This window comes from Anguilla rostrata, chromosome 5 (genome assembly GCF_018555375.3).
Source record: "Anguilla rostrata isolate EN2019 chromosome 5, ASM1855537v3, whole genome shotgun sequence".
Taxonomy (NCBI): domain Eukaryota; kingdom Metazoa; phylum Chordata; class Actinopteri; order Anguilliformes; family Anguillidae; genus Anguilla; species Anguilla rostrata.
This window is the reverse complement of record NC_057937.1, coordinates 58,214,136-58,231,343: the sequence shown is the minus strand read 5'-3', so window position 1 is coordinate 58,231,343 and position 17,208 is coordinate 58,214,136. Positions and strand designations below refer to the sequence as shown.

The window sequence follows — 17,208 nt, the reverse complement described above, 5'->3', positions numbered from 1 at the left end:
ACAGTCAAAGGCCTCGTTATCCACCAACGAGCCACTGCCCGCCGCTACTCGGCCACGCCCCCCCTCCCCCCTTCTGTCACCCACCCATCGGGTCGTGGTTGCCGAGGGTCCAGGGCTCGTCCGAGTCGAAGTGGGTGTCGCCGCCCATGCCGGGGCCCGGGAAGTAGGCGTGCGCCAGGAAGCCGCCGGGCCCGTCGAACGGCGTGCTGTCGCCGTGGAAACGGGAGGCGAAGAAGATCATGATGTCGGGGTCCTTGCGGCGGCCGTACTTCACCTCCTGGTAGGGGATCTCCTCGAAGCGCAGCGGCGTCACGCTCTCCCACACCCGGAAGGCCTTGCGGATCGCCTCGATCGAGTTGTGCTCCCCCACCTTCGGCGTGTAGTTCTGGATGCTGGAGGGGGAAACGGAACGGAGGAGGGGGGAGTTTCTCTCAAACTTTCCCTACCTGGCAACCCATAAGGCTTTCCCCTATAAATAACATTTCACAATATTTTATAGATGCGCACGAAGAACAAGTCGGAAAATCTAGTGCGATTTCGATTAGTAAATTCAGGACAAATAGATTAGCCACATAGTAAACAATGGCAGGAAATACACTATTTAGTGTGTATAAATGATTTATATTGCATGCCGGTGTACTCTGCTAGTTTGGCTAACAGCTAGTTTGCTAGCTCTTTAACTAATATTAATTAATCGCTAACAGTTAGCATGCAACAATCTACCCACATTTAGCAGTAGCTAGTTAGCGCAATAGCGAATGTTAGCACGCTAACTAGAATGGATTGCAGATCTCCGAGAGGAGGCCTTAGCTCAATCCACAACGTGGCGCAAAGATCGACAATTAACGAACAAAACGACAGAAGCAGATTGTACCTGAAGGTCAGCAGGTCCTTGCTCCACTTGTGCCCCGTCAGCGCGTAGCGCTTCCGTCGCACGTTGGTCTTGATCTGACCGCCAAATTTGTCCGGCACCCCGCAGCGAGGCCTTTTCATCGCCCTGCGAAGGAAGGGGCAGCTGTTAGCGTAGCCAAAAAAGGGGGGAACCGGTGTCAGCTATCTGCCCTACGGGCCGAGCAACTCGAACCCCCCCTGGCCAAGCCCATTAGCGCCCCACCCCGAGACCAGGTCAGAAGCAGCCCGACTCTCCGTTGAACCGGACTGAACCGGTTTAAGGCCTGTGAGTGACCGTGAGCTCGCCAGCTTTCCGAATCCCTGCCAGACCACCGTCGGCAACAGCTGCTGGTCCGACAGCGTTTCGCAAAAGCTGCGCTGCAGCCAGGAGCGTCTGCTAGCTATGCCGTCTGCTTTTAATAGCTGATCCTCGCCGTCGCCTTAAGCTTGCCTTGACCGTCCGCCAAAGGAGCCGTTTCGCAAATCTGCAAAATATGCGAAACTAGCAGGCACCCCCGGGTCAGTCTGAGATGTCAATTCCCTGGTGGGGCACTGCCATTGCTCCTCTGAACTGCTTCCGCATATATCCAGCCAAATAAATGGAAACTATGTAAAGTGTAGGTCACTATGTGAAGCGTAGGTCACTCAGTACAAGAGCGTCTGCTAAATGCCAGTAATGTAATGGCCTCCGTCACTGGACCAAACGCTAGAAACACAGTTTGCAGTTTGGGCTACAGTCTCACCTACCTACACCTCACTGCCAGTCGATTAGCCAAGTTGCCACTCAAATTCATCCCACAGAGCTGGGGGGGCGGCATCTTGGCACCCTGAGGATCAGCGCTTTACTATATGGGTTTACAGGCTCTACGAGCACTACGGCTAACCTCTAGCCCCACGTGTGCTACGGCTAACCTACAGCCCCACGTGCGCTACGGCTAACCTCTAGCCCCACGTGCGCTACGGCTAACCTCTAGCCCCACGTGCGCTACGGCTAACCTATAGCCCCACGTACGCTACGGCTAACCTACAGCCCCACGTGCGCTACGGCTAACCTCTAGCCCCACGTGCGCTACGGCTAACCTACAGCCCCAAGTGCGCTACGGCTAACCTATAGCCCCATGTGCGCTACGGCTAACCTCTAGCCCCACGTGCGCTACGGCTAACCTATAGCCCCACGTGCGCTACGGCTAACCTCTAGCCCCACGTGCGCTACGGCTAACCTCTAGCCCCACGTGCGCTACGGCTAACCTATAGCCCCACGTGCGCTACGGCTAACCTACAGCCCCACGTGCGCTACGGCTAACCTATAGCCCCACGTGCGCTACGGCTAACCTACAGCCCCACGTGCGCTACGGCTAACCTCTAGCCGCAACCGCCCTGTCGACCCTACTGTGGCATCGTAACCAGCTTAACACCAGGCTTCAGGTTCATGTTTTCAGCCACCACTGTGTGGCGCTGTGTACTACCGGCCATGTGACGCCACGGCATCAGCTCCGGTCTGAACCTTCGCGTACGCGTACGCGTGCCCTTTCGCAAAGAGCGTCCACTAGTCAGAGGGAGGGAAGGGCAGAGGGTAATAAAGGGAGAGAGACAGAGAAAGCAGATAGACAGATAGAGAGAGAGAGAGAGAAGGAGACTCAAAACTCAATTTAAAATGTACAGCCGCTAAGTGGCGGCGTCTAAGCGTACTGGAGGGTCCCCGGGTCCATCTTGCCGGTGACGGTCAGCCCGTAGAAGCGCTGCATGTCGGCGACGGCGTTGGACAGGATCTGCGCCGTGCGCAGGGTGGACATCTGCCGACTGGCCTGGGGGAGGTAGCCGTACATCCGGAGCCATGACTGCGGGGGGGAACAGAGAGGGAGGGGGAGGGGAAACTTAATACAGTCACAGACCGCACAGAGACGAGAATCACTGTCTGTTACAGCAGAAAACAGGAGGATGGAGAGAGAGAGAGAGAGAGAGGGGGGAGCACTGGCCTGAGGGAGGTAGCTGTACATTCGGAGCCATGACTGCAGAGGGGGAACGGGGGGTGGGGGGGGACCGCACAGAGACAGGAATCACTGTCCGTTACAGCAAAAACAAGGGGATGGAGAGGAGAGAGAGAGAGGGGGAGGGGGAGGAGGAGGGAGAATGGGAGGGAGGGGATGGGTCAGGACAGCGAGAAACTCAATACAATTACACACTGTAAGACAGCACTGTGGCTGTTAGTACAGGTGGTCAGAGGGAGGGAGGGAGGAAAAGCAGGGGGTAATAAAGGGAGAGAGACAGATAGAGACAGATAGATAGAGAGAGAGAACGAGAGAGAGAGAGAGATGGAGACCCAGAACTCAATTTAAAATGTACAGCCGGATACAGACAAAGGCTGTGAATAAGAAAGATAACGAAATCAGCGCCAGGTCTAGACACAGAGAAACGGACACCAGCATTATTCAGCAACCGTGATCCACTGGGGTGGGGGGTGGGGGGGGGGAGGGGTGTGGGCAGGGGGCTTTCTAACGCTCAATCTGCACCAATTAAAGCCACACCAATTAGAACCTGTGGCAACAATCAGCCCCCTACTGTTAATGGAGTACAAGAGCCTAAACAACCCCCCTTCCTCCCCCGCTCCTACCCCCCCACAGACCGAGCCTGCTGGTTTTAATAGAGGACGTAACGACCGCTCGCATGCGCCGTCGCATGTGCATGCGCTGGGGCCGGTTCTGATGCGCTCCAGCCCATTCCGGCGCACCGCCGCACACGACGCCACGGTCCCGGTTCTGCCGACGCCGCCGCCCCGCCCACACCCTGGCCTCGCGGCGGTAAAGCACCGCGCGCAGCACAACGCCGGGCAAACCACCGTTAAACACGTCCAAACGCACGTTTCCCCAAACTCTCCCGGAGCCGGGCTGAACAGTCAGCGCTTAACGCGGCTCTTCGGGTTTTTTTTAAATACGCCCCTCTGTGTTTTAATGGCTCCGACCGCCATAAATCTCCCCCCACTTCACTTCCATCTGCCTTCCCAGAGTGCCCTGCAACAGATGTTTGCCCACACAGCCCCTGTGGCACACTGAGGGGTTTACTGAAAACTCGATATGGGGGGGGGGGGGGTGGGGGTTGTGATCCCACGACCTGTGACCTCTGACCTCTCCACGAGGTTCTTGAACAAACCTTATTCCTCTTCCAATCTCCTGTTCTAGGATCAGTTTAACACGCGCGCACTCCAACCCCAAACCTTTCTCTACAGATGGAAGATACTGATCTGGGATCTGTGCATGTGTGCCTGACATTTTACACTTGCTATTTATAAAACAAATTCACTAATAAGATGTCTTTCTCCCATAGGGGCAGGGGTGTGGTATAGTGGTTTGGAAACTGGGTGTGTTGTAACTCAAAGGTTGCAGGTTTGATTCTCCATTGGAGCATTGGCATTTCGCCCTAGAACAGAGAGCTTATCTGTAACTGTTTCAGAAAAAACTTCAGCCGTTGAAACGGATTGTCAGGTAAAATGTAATCCATCTCTGGACAAGGGCGTCTTCCAAAATGTTGCGTCCTGGTATGCACAGCTATTACATTCTCACATTTTTATGAGACATTTTCTCCTCAAGGTCACACAATACATGTTTGCAGACAGGCGGCGCTTGTCTCTGGGTGAACAGCCCCGACCGAAACTAAGTGGGGGATAAAAAAGGTGGCTGAGAGTGGGGGGGGGGGGGGGACAAATATCCTAGAACCTGATAACATACTGCTCCCTATATGGTGTCCCAGAATGCACTGCACCTACATTTTCCCGTTTAATTTTCAACTTTGTTTGGAATGAGGAAGGAGGAAACAAACTCAAGTGCGCAAGTGTGTGTGTGTGTGTGTGTGAGAGAGACAGTGAGTGTGTGTGTGCAGTGTGCGTGTCTTTTTCTGTGCGTGTGTGTGCGCGCGAGCGTGTGTGTGCGTGTGTGCATGTGTGTGCCTGTGCGCGTGGTTGTGTGAGGGTGTGTGTGTGTACATGTGCGTGGTTGTGTGAGGGTGTGTGTGTGCTTGTTTGTGTGTGCTTGTGTGTGTGTGTGTGTGTGCACATGGTTGTATGGTGTATGTGTGCTTGTGTGTGTGTGTGAGACAGAGAGAGAGAGTGTGTGTGTGCGTGGCTGTTTGAGGAGGTATGTGTGTGAGAAGGAGAGCCACACCCTCTCCAGATAAGAGGCTCTTTTCACAGATATCTGGAGGGCAGGAGGGTTTAACACGCTTCAGGACAGAAAAGTTATTAACACTGGTAATAAGGGCTCCACCAGCCTCGTAAAATCAGCTTGGCTCACTCCCTCCCTCCCTCTCACTCTCCTTTTTTTTAAACACTTACTAAGAGCACCTGGCATCGAAAAGCACCGGAATTTACAACAGGCCGCAGAGCCGTGTTTCCCCAGCAGAAAACCCGAAAGTGCCTTTTAAAATACAAAGTGTTTCAACGTGCACCACCACTATTCATCAACACCAGAGGACAAAGCAAGGCTCCGACGCAGAGAGACACAGAGAAGGGTACGAGCTCACCGGGAGTGAAGTCGATTTTATTTACGTATTATTTCACGTATCTTATCCTCATTAAATTTTTATTAATTTGCTCTATGGTTTTGTGTAAACATGCCACACGTTGATTTCACAACCGATTTGCTACAATCGAAACTCACGATAGGTTGCATGATGAGTAATGTTGATATACGTGCAAATCATTGACAGATATATTCAAATGTGAATCCTAAAAAGCCTTCCATCGAGTTGAACAGAGAGCCAGCGTGAGAGAGGTAAAGAAAGGAGAGAGAGAAAGAAAGGAGAGGACAGGGCTATGTCAGACCTTTTACAGCCTGAGGTTCGAGGGCTGATGGGATTGCGTTGGAGCGTTTAAACAGGGCCCATGAACCCTGCACAGCGTTTGCCCTGACAGTGCAAGCGGGGGAATTCTTCCGTGGAAGGGGGATGGAGGTGGGGGGGGTGGGCAGAGAGACAGAGTGAGAGGTGGAAGACAGATAGAGAGGAGGGAGAGAGGGAGAGTGATGAAGAGAGGGAGAGAGACAGATGGAGTGTGAGGGAGGAGGGATGGAGAGAGGGGGAGGGAGAGAGGGAGTGTGACTAAGAGAGAGGGAGAGAGACCGCATAAGAGAGAGATAGATGGAGTGCGAGGTGCGAGGGATGGAGAGAGGGAGCGTGACTAAGGGAGAGGGAGAGAGACCGTATAAGAGAGAGACAGATGGAGTGTGAGAGCGAGGGAGAGGGAGAGGGAGAGGGAGAGGAGGGGAAAAGGGTTTTGTTTTAACATTCCAGGCAGAGGATCCTGGAGCTGGTTCAGCCCCTGGGCCCAGTTCACTGTAGTACAGTTACAGCGCAGTCTGTGTGCACGTTACTGTACTAATGTCCATTCATGGCCAGCGCACTGACGACTCCCTGCCAAATGACATCTGCAGATCCTCACTTGCAGAGCGGCTCACAGACACACAGCACAGCCAACGCAGGAGAGGCTCAGAAAAACCCCAAAAAGCAACAGGCTCTTTCACAGAATGCCACTGATTTCAATCGAAAAAAAAAATTTTTTTACTTGTTTTGTGGCCTACCTTACCTGTCACGTGTGGCTACTCCGGCGTTAAACGAATCACCAAAAAAAAAAAAAAAAAAACGCAGAACAACTATTCTGAAGATCGGTTTAGGGTAAGGCGGCCCTGTTTGTGAACGTCCTCCCACGGGTGACTGGTGTGACCGGGCCTGGGCTGTATTAAATTAGCCTCATGTGATTAGGGAGGGGAAGAGCGTCGCGGCAAACGTCCTTCCCCGTGTAAATCACCGTCCTTCCCGGCCGCGCTAAATGGACCGCCCCAAGCAGGAAGCGCTCACCGAGCTAGCAATGCGCTAAATCTCCTGCTCATGCTAATTAGCAGGAGCAGAGATATTGTAGCACAGCGCTAGATCTCCAGCTCTTGGGGTCAGTGATAACAGTACCAGACCTGGGTCAAATACGTATTTGTTTTGGATTCAAATACTTTCCTGTGATCTTCTATTGATCTTGCCTGGTGTAATTGAGCCAGCCGATATGACCAGAGGGCGGGGTTTGCACTTTTTGAGAGCATTTCATTGGCTCCAATACACCAGGCAAGATCAGTAAAGTGTAGAAAAGTATATTTGAATCCAAAACAAATATGTATTTGACCCAGGCCTGAACAGTACTGGTTTGTAGTTCTCACTACTGATGAGAAAATGGGGTATTCATGACACCAAAATGGGCAGATATACAGTTAGCTGCCAATTAGATTTACTTGATCCAATCAGAAGGCTTTGGCCACCAAGATGAAACATGATGACTGGTAAAAAAATAAGTGAGATACTGGTAGAATTTTGTAGCTCCTCCCCTTCTTGGTGTCACAATACTTGTGTAGTCCAATCACGTCCTGAGATGCAGAGGTTCCTAGGAAGCCTACAGACACCATTAATGATATTCCCCCGTCCACAGCGCACCTCATCGCCTACCGCTCCATGGCGACGTGCAACACTGGTGTCCACGGCGCCTTGTAACCATGGCGCCTCGTAACCATAGCGCCGCACAAGCACAGCGGAACAGCGGAAGAATGGAATGCGGTGACTGGGCATGCCACGGATTCTACAGATGAGCAGGGCGATGCACTGTTCCCCTGGGGGGGGGGGGGGGGGGGGTGAAGAGTGAAGAGAGAGCACGCTGTGTTTCACACTTTCCACCTCCCACCACACTCTGTCTATTCCTCCCTCTCTCTCTCTCTCTCTTCCCTTCCATCCATCCCTCCCTCGCTCCCCCGCCTCTCCCTCTCTCTGATACGGTCAAACCCCAAACAAGAGCCCTCATTGTTGCTCCTGGACGGCACCAGGAGCCCTGCAGCCCCCGCTATCTCTCTGTCTCTCTCTCTGTCGCCTCTCACGGAGCAGCGGTCACATGTAGCGAAACCCCCCCCCCCCCTCGCCCTCCCCCCGCCTGCTCTCCACCTCTCCCGCTCCCCGTCTGCCTCTCTGTCCTTCCTGTCGCTCCCTCCTCTCTCCCCTCCCTCTCTCTACGTCTCCCTGTCTCCTTCTTGCTGTCCTTCTCTATGCTGTGCACCTTCAGCACCTCTATCTTTACTTTTGGACAGGACTGCAGAAATTTATATGAATTTTTGTTTTGAACTGACTATGAATAAAACAGGGTTTTAAAAGTCTCTGTCCGTCCTTCTCTCTCCCTTCACTGTTGCTGCTATTGCAGGCACAGGCCAGTAGGGTGCAGTGTGGAGACAGATGAGGGTATGAGGGGGGAGTACAGTTAGGCCACAGGTATCTGCCAATGAGAAACCAGAGAGGACGGTGCTGGGGAGAGCTGAGGGGGCCTGGCGTGCATCACACACACTCCAGGGCAAGGGGTCGCAGCAGAGCAGACCAGAGCAAACGCTGCCAGAGGGCCACCATCAGCGCTGCCGCTGTCAGTCAATCTACACTAAGGTCTGAGAGCACGGCTATTCCCTCACAGAGTGCCGCCCCCCACACCCGCCCCCCTTCCCCCCCTACCCCTACCGCCCCTGGTCAATGTGCAGCCGTCCCACAATAAACAATCCCAAAATGTCATCTCGGGTTGTCGGGGGAAACATTAGCCCGGGACGGCGCTTAGTTCTGTCTGTTTGGCAAACACGGGGTGCGAGGGCGGTGCAAAAAATCCCGCCACTGTCAATCAGCGCGCTCTCTCTCTCTCTCTCTCTCTCTCTCTCTCTCTCTCTCTTCTCTCTCTCTCTCCCTCTTCCTCCCTCCTCTCTCCTCTCTCTCTCCTCCTCTCTCCTCCCTCTCTCTCTCTCCCTCTCTCTCTCTCCTCCTCTCTCCTCCCTCTCTCTCTCTCTCTCTCTCCCCCTCTCTCTTTCCCTCTCTCTCTCTCTCTCACGGATCCCTCAGTCTGCAGGCAGTGGCGTTCCGGTTCCGGCTGGAGCACCCGGGAGACTCCCAGCGTCCCCTCGGGGACCGCCTGCCCGGACGCGCCCGACTCCGAAACCCAAGAGGACGCGCGCGTGCGCCACAGTTTAAATCGGCCGCCACCCGAAAATGACAGGGGGCCGAAAAAAGACAAACAAGGAAGAAAAAAACAGAGCCCACTGCTGGTCCCGGGACCTGGTCTTCAACGGTGGAAGGAAATAAAACAACAACAACAACAAAAATACTAATCGACAAACAAAATAAAATCTAGATAAAAAACAACCTGTTGCCTTCCTTGAGACTTATAATTCTTGGCACACCTCATCATTTGTTGCAGCAACAAACATGTCTGCCAATTTTGTCAATTTTTGGTGCAGGGCAAGCAGGTGACAGGAAGTGAGTATGAAGGATCTGGTTAAATGCAAACGAGTGTAACGGAGTGGGTTTGTGTACAAGTGGGCAGTAAACAGGAAAAAAAGCACTCAGGATACTGAGGTGTATATTTGACACATGACACAAGGTGGAATTTATAAATCCCCCCACTAACTGACGTATTAGCGGATATGAACGCACGCAGCAAAGAGGCATCGAACCAAAATTGGACAACCTCAAGCCCGCCGATGAGTCACAAGCCCAGACAGCCCAATGCCAGAATTACATTTCACTTGTTTTTGGGGGGTGGTGGACCCCAAATATCCAACCTGTATACTGTGTACGGTCTGAGCGAGGTCTGCGCTGAGTCTGTGGGCTGCGTGGATGCTCGAGCCGAGTCCAGTTTAGTTTAGCTTGTTTATTTGCACATTGTTTAAAAAAAACTGAGGGCATAGCATGAAGAGAAATAATAATAATAACAATAATAATAATAATAATAATAATGAACCTAAAAACAATAAAATATAAAAAATAGTCTATGTTAAGTCTGTAGACAGCATGCTTGTTCTGAGCTGTGTCCAAGTCGAGTCGTTAGTCAGCAGGTGAACGGGCTCGGCTCGTAGGTGGTCACGACCATCCGTCCCAGATGAGACACAGGGAGAGGGGGTGGGAGGCATCTGCGGGACAGTGTCCAATTTCAAAGACTACGGCCACCAAGTGGGATGGGGTGAGGGGTGGGGGGGGGGGAAGGCAGGGCTGGGCTGTTCCAGGTAATATTTTCCAGAAGCGCAAACCCACAGCTGTCCAATCCTGGCCTCCCAAGAGTCAGATTTTTTAAAATAAAAATACAATTAGACAAAAAAAAAATACATTTACAAATTGTCCAAAACCAAAAAAAAAATCGGCAACACTTTGTTAATGCGGGGCCAGGGTTAAGAATCAATTCCGTTTCAACCGAGTCCATTCAAAAAACGATTCGAAATTCAATTCAGTGTAAAACTGAACCCCCCCCCCCCCCCCCCCCCCCAACGCTGCCTGCTCGCGAGTCGGCACGGCGATGCGGCTGGCTGACCTCACCACAGAGAGAGCACCAATGACAGGGTTGAGCCCACACTGCGGTGAGAGAGGTCGCAGGCCTGGAGGCCCAGAGGCCGGGAGGCTCGCACACCGGACGCAGACCGCCCCCCCCCCCCAACCCCCCCCCATCCACCCACCCCCGTCTGCGAAACCTTCCGAAAATACTGAACCGGGACTTTCAGTAATTTTAAAAATGGCACCCACCCCTACACCCCCCACACACACCTCTTTTTTATTTTGGTTTGCGGTGTGAGAAAAGCAGAGACAATGGATGTCATCCGGCCAGGAAAAAAAACAAAAAAAACAAACCTCTTTCACAACATCACCTGTTCCACAGCGGCAACTTTGCAGGACAGGTGCACAAGGCGCTCTACTGGACGGACTGGGCACAGTCTCAGCACAAAGATCCACTCCGATGGGAGAGATGCACTGGTAGACCCGCCCACGGTAACTGTCATAATAGATCTGATATGATTCCCACCACCCCCCAAATGAAAAACCATCTGAGAAAATGAGGTCATTATAGGGAGCAAACATGCAAAAATGCTAAGGAAAGGGGGGGGGGGGGAGGAAACAGCCCATCACAGCTGCAAAAGTAAGAGCAGCAGCTTGAGTTTGTGAAACTCTGGCACTGACAACAGAAATGAAACACTGAAACACCAACAGCCTGGTTAGGGGGTGCAAGTGGAGAAGGCTCTGATAGCATGTCCCTGCCCTTCTGTCTTTCTGTCTCCCAGTGAGATTAGCCACAGTGAGATTACCTCACTGAAGAGAAACCTAAAAACCTAATTCAGGAGTCCACATGAAAATATGTGTCAGGCTTGGAACGGCAAAGTCAGGGCGTACTGTACCCAAAGAAAATCGAGAAGACTGCTTTCGCACCAACCAAAACCAAAAAACATGTTATCTCCCTTATTATTCTACTGCTCTACAGAATTTAACAGCGAAGCGTACGGGTGTTCTATAAAAAGTGACTTAAATAAAGATGACTCGACGGGCCACACATAAGAATGTTTTCAAAGTTGGGGCACGGTGGATCGGCGCAATGACACCGAGTTGTAAGTAAACACACACTACTAGCGGGCTGTAAACAAACACCAAAACCAATCGCTGTAAACTGCATCACCACATATGGACGCTACTGGCGCGAGCGCGTCATCACGCGAGCGAATGAGGCATGTTTGTGTATTTTGGCTCGTGCCCCACGCCGGGGATTCGGTTTTGGATCCACTGGCAGCGAAAACCGTCCAATTGTTGCAATCAAGGAGCTGATCGGCAGTTCTCTCCCCGGCCCCCGCTATAGATGCCCGATGGCCACCTTGAAGGAGGAAACGTGCCGGAGTATGCCAGGCCATTGAGGTTAAATCGAGCGCCCAGAAAAAAAAAGAAAAAGAAAAAAAACAACACATTACACCGAAACAAAGCACCACCAATAGGCGCTATCGAGATAGCGTGGATACACCCAGAACGTTGAGAAAAAGTGCAATAGGAAGCGAGATAGTACGCAACGGACGGAAAGTGTATTGAATTTGCGTAGCCTGGCAGTTTAACGACTGACACAGTTTATTTGGGGATGGGCCGTCCGGGGCGTCGCTTTCACTTAGTCTTATATTTACCCACAGACACGTGCGATCCAAAGGTCACGCATAGTAGAAACACTTAACAGACTGTGGCTAACATGAACAAGAATAAAGCATATTTGGAGCGCGATATAGCCTACATACGGTTATTATCCCGCCGTATTAAAGGCGCAGAAGCCGAGCATTGAGATTAATACAACAAATAAAAGCTGGCAGTTTTACAATTATGCTTCTTTGACACCTCTTAGAATATGCAGACATTCGATTTAAGTCAACATCACTGTTGCCTTAGCACGCGTCTGCAGAGGCGCAGAGGAGAAAACTTGCATGTAGGAAATCATTGAAATCAAGTAAATGCTGAGCTAAGCAGTGTGCATAGGCTAAACTTTTGTTTAACTAAACGTGTGGGTATATTGTTAAGTAATATAAAGGCATTATTACCTCTGCGTTGAAAGTGTCGTCGTCTGCCGCATGCGTCCCAAAACTGCCCAGCGCAAGGAACGCAATGAACGGGACCAGGGTCAGGAACGACCGAGTCCAGCGCTTCCACGAGGGTGCCATCTTCGCCATGGGGGCAACCTTGCCAGTCCACGGTGCTTGACGAGAACAAGCGCGAGGTCACTAAGCCGACACAGTGCGCGACAAATTGATAGCGCCTCCGGACTTATTTCCTTGCGCTCCGTTTGAACGCAAAACGGGTTCTTTTCCTGGGGAAAATAAGTAACCGATGGAACTGGGGCATCAAAATTCCTAAACTACAAGCCCTCTCGTGCAGTCATTCTCCTTCTTCAAACGCAAAACTCAGTTGCCATAACGTAAACTGTCTCTGCTCCGAGTAATCCAGTCATATCTGTTGACTATATTCTAACGCTTTCCCTTACTGCATGCAAGCTACACGTTCTCCGCCAGTTTCTCCGGTTCTAGTTAGTGCTACAAAAACCCCGTGGGAGTACTCCGAAAATGGCCCAATTAGGCGAAGTCCTGGCAGCACTCTCGCCAAAGTCCTTGGTGTCAAGCACAGGCTTGCCAATTTCCCCCCGTGCAAATTTTGTTGTCAGGGGCGGACCAGCACAAAAGTCCAAATCAGAAGCGCTTCCAAATAGCCCCCTTCGTATTTTCTTCTTTCCAGCTGTATCCCTTTACGTCGACTATAAGACAGAAAGAGCACGGGTAATTACTCGTCGGCTATCAACGATTTATTAATAATCATCAAGTAGCTGCTGATATCAGCTATAGTGATCTCACCTACGCCGCCGCGAAGTGGGCAATGAAGCACGCCTTTAAATAAGAAGTTGAAAACAAAGTTGTAACCACGCTTGTCGACTATTGATGTTGTAAATTAGCGTCGGTATTGGTTCAGGCAGAGAAACAGATATCGGCTGCAGTTATCGACCTCTTCCACAAATCTCTCCGGTTTAGCTTAATGGCGCCGGCATTGGAATCACAGAATCGCACAAAAAACCTTTACTGTTATGATTCTCTGCCCGTTAAAATCCAGGTTTTCTTTCAGTTTTAAGGGACGGTGTCCACTCTCGCGCACCCCTCCTCCAGGCCGATCTTGGCCGCTGTCTCTGTCCAGTCCCCGTGCCTTTGTGCCTCGCGCTGAATATAACAGTCAGCAACGCCCCCTGTCAGACAGACGTCTGTTGGATTTTAAACGAGGGGGGTCAGCCGAGACTGAGGGGAGCAACAATCTGAAGTTTCACGCTCGCGCGCACACACACACACACACACACACACACATCGGCACAGGGATTTTCAAGCTTTTCTGATCAAGGGGTCCCCACCCAGGCTCAGTGGCACCCAGGGGACCCCCACCATGAATTCAAAGGGGTTTATATATGTGGAAAGATATGATTTTTAACATCCGAGTTACCTCTATTGGACGCATAGCCTACGATGCGTGACTTACGTCTGACGTGCAGTGGAACTACTGCCTTCGCTGTGCGATACAATCAGGATGTTGTCGCTTCTTGTGTTCACGTTGCCTGTGATTGCTTCTGATGCATCACCTGCGTGTAATGAAAGGACACCGCGGGTGGAAAAGTAACACAGCGAGGGGACACCTGGAGCATTTTCATAGCAACCCCCCCCCCCCCCCCCCCATCATTTCGCCCCCACCCCAAAATCCCTTTGATTAATTAATAATGTTGATTCACTGTTCCAGATGTAGTCCAAGGAGCAAATGGAAAGAGAATTTGCACCCACACGCGATTTCCCATTTCACGCGTGTGACTTCGACAGAAATGACCCAGGGTCAGTTCATCACTGGCAGTTCTCTTGCTTCGGTTGGTTTTATTAAGTAGTTCGGATTTCAAGGCAAGGCGGTTTTAGCTCGTGGCACCACTGAATCGCAAAGTACAAAAACCGCTCCTCCATTGATTTTCCAGGACCTGAAGTCCGCGCGCCAAGACATTTCTACTGTACACGCAGCACAGCTTTGTGGTTATCTGAGCCTGTAGCACCTAAACAGGGCCCTTAACCTGGACTGCCTCAGATTTGTGCCGTAAGATCCAGACTGAAGCCTGATGGCGTGAGCCAACATGGAACTGCTCCAATATTAGGGCTTCCTCCAGACAAACTAATAACGACATTAACATTGTCTGAAAATTGCATTACGCATCCGCATGTTAACAAACAGCACCGTTCACGGAGACGTTAGGGTTGGCTAACAAGTTGCCTACTTGGCCAACAGCAACTAAAAAACCATTGGATCGGTAGTTGAGTGGACGGCTTCTCTTCTCTTACAGATGTGGCTGAGGTGAGAACACCGGCAGCGTATTTACTTGGCAGAAATATAATGGTAGTACATACTGCTTGTTAGTAAGAAACCAGAACAGGAAGAACATCATTAAAACTGAATGAGAAACAAAGTTTTAAAAAAAGGTATAATATAAGCATAAGCATTGAAGCCTGACAAATTTCCTTAAGAGCAACTTCTATCTACATCACATCGTACATGGTCGAATATAGCATGTTGCCTTTTCATAGTTTTTACTTGGTGCAAAATAATGATCAATAGGAGTGACATTACATTGCATGATTCTTTAATAGAACAAGACATTGGTTGGTGAGATCCATATTACATGATATAAATAGATCAGCAAATTGTTTCTATTTGACAGTGGTCACAGACTGGTGGTGTGGTGATTCAGTTGAAATTCTGTCTTCAAGCAGTGCCTCCTGGTGGCTGAATTGATAATGCAGGCCAGTGAGGCTTAATACATTTCAGTGCGCTTGTAAATATGAAGGCCCTGCTATATCAAGTAGACTTCTGAGAAAAAACAGGTGTACTGAGCTTCAGTGACGTACAATGTTCAATGTTTGTAGCGTGAGAACTGGCAATATGTCAAATGCACCAACCAGTACCTTTTTCCCCTTCTTTGTCCCAACTTGAGGGCAGTTGGTGGAGCAGTCTTCTGCAGCTTTTTCTGTTATGCAAGCTCCTCTCTGTCATCCCTTTACTCTGCATTGAGAACACGCCAATGATGTAAGTTCAGTAATGTGCCCCCTACACGGCCCCTGTGGTCAACTGGAATGGAGAGTTTTGATGTGCCATAGCTGCGTTTGGGTGTGTCTGTATGCATGCTTATGAGTGTGCGTATTTACATACATGTGTGAGTGTGTGTGTGTGTGTGTGTGTGTGCGTGCATGCTTATGAGTGTGTGTGTTTACATACGTGTTTGTGTGTGTGTGTGTGGGTGTGTGCATGCTTATGGGTGTGTGTGTGTTTGCATATGTGTATGTGTGTGTGTGTGTGTGTGTGCGCACGCGCATACACGTGTGTACATGTGCATAGAGGAGGAGATATTCATGCACAGTCACCCCACAGTCAACCAAGGCCATAAACAAAGCAAAGAAAAAGGAACAGGCAATCAGACTTTTAAGGTGAGGAGTCGATACTGCTTCTCAAAATGCACAAAGGCATTTAAAGAAATTTATATATACTACTGAAGAACAGTGAACAATTTAATGGCACGAAGAATTTATTCAGAAGAATGTATTGTCATATTCATTTGATGTAGATGGCATACAGATGATTACTATTCTTTTTTTTGGCGTGAAATTTGCAGCGAGTCAAGTGTCTTGCTGAATAAAAGGAAGTACACCTCCACCTAGTGGTTGGTTGTGCTCAATTCAGTCTATATGGTGTTCAGGTTGGGAACATAGCAAATAAACTTTGATTGCCCTGAATGGTGATAGAGGTTCCCACAAATCCCACAATTGCCAAAGATTTTGTTGGATTGTGTCAATCATTTGTTATACACAATTTTATCTTAAATGACTGTCATTAAATAACCAATGCTTTAAACATTTGTTTATTGTAAGACAAAGGAAACATAGATGGACAGAAATGGATAACAGTTGTCTTTACATTACATTACAGGCATTTGGCAGACGCTCTTATCCAGAGCGACGTACAACAAAGTGTATAACCATAACCATACCACAAGTATGTCGAAAACCCTAGAGAGAAGTACCGGTCCAAGTCCAGGCCAAAAATATAAATTAATAACAAGTAAAATAAAATAAATAAAAATTGAATCCATGAATCTTAAATTGTATGCACAATGGCTGACTCATTAGCAGGAAATATTTGGTGTTTGTACTTGGATTTTAAAAAGAGTAGTGTTAAAATGAAAAGCACTGTAACAGAATTATGCAGATTTATGAATTGTGTTTTTTGTCTGCAGACGTTATAATGGCGCACAGCTTCAGGAGAGGGATGAATACTGTATATTGTGGGTTACAGAAAGAAGAAAGCACAAATGGGCTTTGTGAGGATGCTTGTGAGTCAAAAAAAAACAGGAACGTCCATCTTGCTCTGCAATGTCGTCCTTTATTCTTACGCAAGCTGACTGAAACGTTCAAGGCGGCTCACCTGCTAGCAGCGGCCAGGAAATGACCGCTGCGTTGGATCTGTATTGAATAAAGAGGACGGAAAACAAGATTGCATTTCAGAATAAAGCCGATGTTGAATATTAAACATTTTATGTACAGTACTCAGCGTATGTACACACTGTTAATAATAACACCGGAGAAGTCAGCGAGATTTTAGAGAAGCCATAGGAATGACTGCGACTTCTTTCTGTCAGTGAATTTATTCAATTCAATTCCATTTTTGTTTGTATGGCGCTTTTTTACAGAGAACTGTCACAATGACGCTTTACAGAGTAGCAAGGCAAGACACAGAGCAAGAAGAGCAAACAGCAAACACCAGGCCTGAACCCCCAGATAGCGAGTACATAAGGTAAAAAACTCCCAGTGGGGAGAACACCCTCAAACGGCGGTGAGAAAAAACTCCCCAATGGGTAGAAATCTCGAGAGGAACCCGGCTACAGAGGGGGAGCCCATCCTCCACTGGCCAGCAGCCTGGTGTGAA

The 17,208-nt window shown here is 49.8% G+C and overlaps 1 protein-coding gene across 1 annotated transcript in view; it reads right to left on the bottom strand.

The window, feature by feature from the left end:
- mmp15a (matrix metallopeptidase 15a) overlaps positions 1-13,437 on the bottom strand; it is a 27,015-nt gene extending 13,578 nt beyond the window's left edge. Inside the window, exons 1-4 of the mRNA XM_064337366.1 lie at positions 12,267-13,437; positions 2,581-2,729; positions 875-997; positions 85-392 (exon numbers count right to left, since the gene is read on the bottom strand). Coding sequence (XP_064193436.1) covers positions 85-392; positions 875-997; positions 2,581-2,729; positions 12,267-12,395 — 709 coding nt within the window. The 5' untranslated portion in view covers positions 12,396-13,437. The remainder of the gene's footprint in view (positions 1-84; positions 393-874; positions 998-2,580; positions 2,730-12,266) is intronic.
- Between the last annotated feature and the right edge of the window lie 3,771 nt (positions 13,438-17,208).